The sequence below is a fragment of the Sinocyclocheilus anshuiensis genome, unplaced genomic scaffold (assembly GCF_001515605.1).
Source record: "Sinocyclocheilus anshuiensis isolate Anshui unplaced genomic scaffold, SAMN03320099.WGS_v1.1 scaffold215, whole genome shotgun sequence".
NCBI lineage: Eukaryota > Metazoa > Chordata > Actinopteri > Cypriniformes > Cyprinidae > Sinocyclocheilus > Sinocyclocheilus anshuiensis.
Genome location: NW_015552542.1, coordinates 421,370 through 427,501, shown reverse-complemented (window position 1 = coordinate 427,501; position 6,132 = coordinate 421,370). Strand labels below are relative to the sequence as shown.

Below are 6,132 nucleotides of genomic sequence, written 5' to 3'. Positions count from 1 at the left end.
TTTTGCAGTTTTCTTTTTAACATGGGAACATTATTTATTCCCATATAACATTATTCATTATTGGTGTGTGCATTATTACACAGAACCTGCTTCAGGAGCTCAAGATGCTCAAGCATCGAGTTGACGAGCTGAAACAGGAGAAGATGCAGTACGAGCAGAAGCTCAAGGTGACACAGGTACTGCAACACAAATGTGATTGTGAAGGCATAAATTGTCCCAAAGTTGTTGTTCACAGACAATATTCCAATGTAGCTCATGTTGTGATCAACTGTGGTCGATGTAGCAATGTTTTTGCTCTCTATAATGTCCTTTTAATACTCCTGTAAACATGTACTATGGCTTGTTATTAATGCAAATAATTTTAATTAATTAATTTGTACATTTTTGGCTAAATAATAATGAAGTGTTTCTACTCTCTCAGGCAGAGATCATGAGTTTACAGCAGCTGTTGAGCTGTAAGAACTCTGAGATAGAGAGTCTACAGGCTCAACTGCTCTCCAGAGCTCCAGTGTCTGTAGACAGCGCAGAAAGAGGTACTGCTTTCTCTCTCAAATCCATCTACAGGCCTGCCCTGATGCAGTCAATACTAATGTTAAAGGCAATTTAGCTCTTTGTATTTTTCACAGCTGTGTCTAATTAGTTGTGCATGTTAATGCATGTTAATTAGTGATAGGCCGATATTTCTCCATTTGAGATAATTTGTGCCACAGCCTTATCACCCTGCAGCCCAAGACTGGTTGCCCACTGAAGCTAAGCAGGGTTGAGTCTGATCAGTACCTGGATGGGAGACCTCCTGCGAAAACTAGGTTGCTGTTGGAAGAGGTGTTAGTGAGGCCAGCAGGGGTTGCTCACCCTGTGGTCTGTGTGGGTCCTAATGCCCCAGTATAGTGACGGGGACACTATACTGTAAAAAAGCACCGACTTTCAGATGAGACGTTAAACCAAGGTCCTGACTCTCTGTGGTCATTAAAAATCCCATGGCACTTCTCGTAATGAGTAGGGGTGTAACCCCAGTGTCCTGGCCAAATTGCCGCCACTGGCCTTTATCAATCATGGCCTCCTAATAATCCCCTCCCACTTGATTGGCTCTATGACTCTCTCTCCTCTCCCCCTGTAGCTGGTGTGTGGTGAGCGCACTGGCGCCGTTGTACTGCCGTCGCATCTGGTGGTGGTTGAGGAGACACCCCCCCCACATGATCGTAAAGTGCGTTGGGTGTACAGCAATACACAATAAAGCACTATATAAATGCATCATTCATTCATTCATAACTGTGTGCACTTGTCTAAGTAGCAAAATTATTAGTTCTGCTGTTTTTAAATCAGTTGTTTTTCCGACTAATGACAGACAGTGAGAGAGTTCAGGGAATGCATGCATTCCATATGCACTCAGTTTTGCATGCAGTTTTTGCATCCGGATGTTGTTAGTTACATACAGAACTATGTATGAATAGCAGTATGGGTAGTATGTCCAAAAATGCAGTATTCATAAAATAGTAGGTAAAACATACCTAAGCGACTTACTGCTTCAGCCACGGTTCTGAAAAGCATGGCTGATGTTGCAGACTTTATAGAAGATACTTTATTAATGGCCGAGAAGTAAGTTCTTCATCAAATATAGTGCATACATTTACAGCACACGATTTCGGGAGCACATTGTCATTATTCTTGTAATTCCCTTTTGTGCTGTTATAGTGGCACTGAAATTAAACACTTAGCCTTTAAATTGTATCTGCATTACACTGGCCATTAGCTCCCTTGCTCTTTAGATTTTGGCATTAGCCTTTGAAAAATACATATCGGTCAATCACTAATGTTGACAGCAGTTATTAATAATTGCCATATGTGTATGCTGTGTAGTGTGGTAGCTAACAATGGTTCTTTTTCCTTACTACCATTCACTCACCATTAGAGGAGATATACAGAAGGAGACTCAACACCAAACGTAAGCTTGTTTTTATTACACAACTTCACATAAATTGCTAGAAAGATTAATGCAGAATTCATCTGCATACATAAAACCCATTTCTGCATTTGATTGTGTGAGTTCTCACTTCTTTCATTGTTTTATGTGAACCCATAAACTCATGCCTGTGTAAGTGTCTTCTGAACTGGTTACTCTAAAATGAAGTCATAACCATCTATTGCTCCACTTGGCTTTCCTTGGAAAAGTAAGATCAGTGTAATTCCTGTTTTCCATGTCTGTATACTTTAATTATGTTCAGGGTAGTAGATCTTAAACATGTGTGAGGTTTATTCAATTCTAGACTGTAGTTACTAGACACTGTAAACAATCTTGCAGATCTTGAATATGTATTTTGTGCACGGCTGTCCCATAAATTGTTTATTTATTTATGTATTTTTTATTTGTCTGTTAACAGATCAGGAGCTACAAAGGCTGAAGACAGGAATGGAATCACTTATTTCAGCAAATGATGAAAAGGTATTTTTATTTTTATTTTTTTTTTACTTTAAACGTTAAAAGAAAAAATATAAATAAACACATATAATCCATAATTGTTATGGCCACTAACAGAAAAAAAAAAAAAAAAAAACATCTGGAAATTCCAAATTATAGTTCACTTGTGTCAACTCTCTCCTCACCATGTTCACAGGGTGAGCAAGAGTTATTTTGAGCACACTGGACACTTTGTTCCTCACACTGCACTGTGTTTCTGAACTTAAGTGTGTAGAATATCTGTGGAACTGAAGCCAGAACCAGTTTCCCCAGACATGTGCCAAATACTTGGACTTACAGTACCTGTGGCAGAGATTGCCTTGTGTGCCATTTGATCACATTTATTATTTGGTGTTATTTTTTTTTTCTCCCTCCAGGATCGTCGAATAGAAGAGCTCACTCTCCTCCTCAGCAAGTTCAGACAAATGAATGACATCATGACTTTAGTTCAAGGTAAATTCTTAAACAATATTTTGCCTGTTTTATCATATAGTCAATGGCCATATACCCATCGAAACCATTTTATAGAGATTTGCCAGAAAATATTTAAAATACAAAAAGGGCACTATAATCATGCATTAAAAAATGTGCATAACAGAGTTTTTTCTGACATGCTTATTTTTTATTTAAAGTCAAGTGATAACCTTTTGCTGATCAGGTAGAAATCATTAAATGAAGAGTGCATTGTTTGTTGGAAATGTCACTGAGATTAAATCAAAACTGAATGATTATTTTACTCAAATTTAATCACACTTGTTGGGAGTTATGATCAGGTGTTGAAATATTGAATTCCAGATAGCTACCCTAGTGAAAAATAAATATACTAAAATGTACTGTATTTATTGAATTTATTTATATGAAATACATTTATTTCATGCTAAGTATACTACAAATTCATATTCATATTTGTTGTACTTAATAAAAATACCCTGCAATTGTACTTTTAGTATACTAAACTGGTACACCTGATGGCCTGGTTTCACATACGGGCTTAGCTTAAAGGGATAGTTCACCCAAAATTGAAAATTAGCCCATTATTTACTCACCCTCAAGCCATCCTAGGCGTATATGACTTACTTCTTTCAGATGAATCCAATTGGAGTTATTTAAAAAATTGACTTTGATCTTCCAAGCTGTTTAATGGCAGTCAGCGGGTGTTGCAGTTCATCAGTCCAAAAGAAGTGAAATAAAGTGCATGCATCCATAATAAAAAGTGCCTCACATAGCTCCAGGGGGTAAACAAAGGCCTCCTGTCACGAATCGATGCGTTTTTGTAAGAAAAATATCCATATTCAAAATGTAATAATCACTTTAATCTAGCTAAATGTATTTTAACTAGAGTATAGCTTAATGATATGTAAATTATGCCTTCCTCAGACCCAGAAGACAAATCAGCACAGATAAGCAGTGAAGATGGAAAACAGAATGGGACTGTAAAGATGAAGACTTTAACACATAAAGCTCATGCTGAGGTGTGTGTGTGTGTAGGTTCATGAGTATGAGTGGCTGCTGACACTTACATTTCCTGAACCATTTCTGATCTTATTATTTTTTATCTTTGATAAAGTTGACCTTTAGTAGCTCATCTCCTCTGCTGTTTTCTTCAGTTTCTTCTCAGAAAGATGCAAACCCCAGGTAACAGCGTCTGTACATGCAAACCTCATTTCAAACATTAGAATATATGTCACATATAACTATTAATGTTGTTTTCCTCAGGTCCATCAGTATGGAAGACTTTGAAGGCAGCTCAGCACAAAAGGTTTGACCAAACAATCAGTCTAATTTATTTACAGTTGATAGCTGTTGATACAGAATTATTTCTTTATGGTTTGTGTGTGTGGTTTACACAGAGCTTATAAAATCCTAAAATGATGTTGACATGCCAAGATTCTTTCTAGTGATTCACTCTATTTTTTTTTAGGTTGTGGATGGGAAACTGGTAGATCATGTTCTTTCAGAGGAGGTATAGAAACAATCGTCTTAAGTGATTAATCTGTCATCATATTTACTCTTAATCTTCTAGTTGAATTAAAACTAAATACGTCAGCATAACTGAAATCATGGCCATGTTGTTATTGGCAGTGGTTTAATGCTGATGCTATAATAGGAGGCTTTTGAAGATTAAACATGTATTAAACATGTCTGCAGCAGCCAGAATTACCTACACTTCACTTCTCACCCATTTTTATAGACTCGACCAGCTGATAACAAACATCCGACACACCTAACAGTGTTGAGTCACCCAGAGAAGGGAGAGAGTGAGGCGAGTGACACATCAGACCAGAGGACACCAGAGAACAAGGATGAAGACATCAACCTTAGTATGAGATCCTTTCATAGTATCTTGTACTATGTTAAAAACTGCTGATTTTGTTTTAGCCTATCGTAATAATTTAGTATTTACCTTTAGAAGATGGAGGTAATTTTCAGAGAGCAGGTAATCTTGCATAATTTGACTATTGGCATAAAGTCTGGTCGATATTAGAGCTTGTTCTAGCCAAGAACTGAATTAGAAAAGTCCATCTGAATGACATGTGAAGTGACCAACCATTTGGACTTTTTATGCAACTTTTATCAGAGCTGGTACTATAAATCTGAAATTAGAAAGGATTTACCTTTCTAAAAAAAAAGTCTGTACAACTCAAATCATAGTCCAATTGCAGGTATATTTCTGTATATTATTAGAACAAGTATCTTGATTCCCTGCTTATTTGTGTGTTTGATCTCTCTGGGCATACCCACCCATCTCTGGTGAAATCTTTTTTTGTGACTAGGATGTATATTTCGTCCACACTATTTTGGAGTAAAACCACTTCTACCATTCCTAAAACCCTGTGCCTTTGATGGACTATAATGAAAGGGTCTCCATCAGGAACCAGATCTGTCATGTGGGCCCCACCTCTTCAGGACCCACCCTGTAACTGAAGCTTGACTGAAGGGAGGCAAATCATTGCCAGATGCCCAAACATGCTTTGACAAGCAGGGAGACTGGAGACAGGCCTATGAAAACCTGCTCTGTTAGTCTCCATTAGCACAGCTGCTTTCATTTCATTAAAGCGGTCATATGATGCGATTTCAATTTTTCCTTTCTCTTTGAAGTGTTACACGCTCTTGGTGCATAAAGAAGATCTGTAAAGTTGCAAAGACTAAAGTCTCAAGGAGAAACAATAATGTACAGTATGTGGAAAATAATGTGTTTTTTTAACTTTAAACTGCATAAACACATTTTATTACACCAAATACACAAAATAATGTTATTTTTAGCAACAACATATGACCCCTTTAATTTAAATCTCTAACAGTGAGCTAATAGTACTGAAGACCAAAAAAACACAAAACTGTGCACAGCGAGTCCTTTGTCTTTGGTAATTGCAATTTGAATTTTACACGTGTAAATCATAACTAAAACTGTGTAATAGGGCTGAATGCCACAATCAAATCTTTCCCTCCTTTTCTCCCTTTTTCACTGTTTTGGAATTTTAAAAAGTCACTTTGACTGTTTTTAAAAGAACATTCTAGTTTATTTTTAGCAATGCACCACTCCTATGGTTCCCTTTCGAAAGGGAACTCCACGCTGCGTCCTCTAGAGGGCGCTAGGGGAACGTCTTCAACGTGACCGGTGTCTGAAGCATGAATGAAAAAACGACAATGAACTTGACATTGGCAGGCGGCAGCCT

The 6,132-nt window shown here is 37.3% G+C and overlaps 1 protein-coding gene across 1 annotated transcript in view; it reads left to right on the top strand.

The window, feature by feature from the left end:
• Positions 1-6,132, top strand: part of LOC107663988 (liprin-beta-2-like) — a 36,600-nt gene that overhangs the window by 20,974 nt on the left and 9,494 nt on the right. The window contains exons 8-17 of the mRNA XM_016454431.1: positions 84-176; positions 422-533; positions 1,910-1,942; positions 2,379-2,440; positions 2,833-2,908; positions 3,833-3,927; positions 4,023-4,090; positions 4,172-4,214; positions 4,377-4,418; positions 4,647-4,776. Coding sequence (XP_016309917.1) covers positions 84-176; positions 422-533; positions 1,910-1,942; positions 2,379-2,440; positions 2,833-2,908; positions 3,833-3,927; positions 4,023-4,090; positions 4,172-4,214; positions 4,377-4,418; positions 4,647-4,776 — 754 coding nt within the window. The remainder of the gene's footprint in view (positions 1-83; positions 177-421; positions 534-1,909; positions 1,943-2,378; positions 2,441-2,832; positions 2,909-3,832; positions 3,928-4,022; positions 4,091-4,171; positions 4,215-4,376; positions 4,419-4,646; positions 4,777-6,132) is intronic.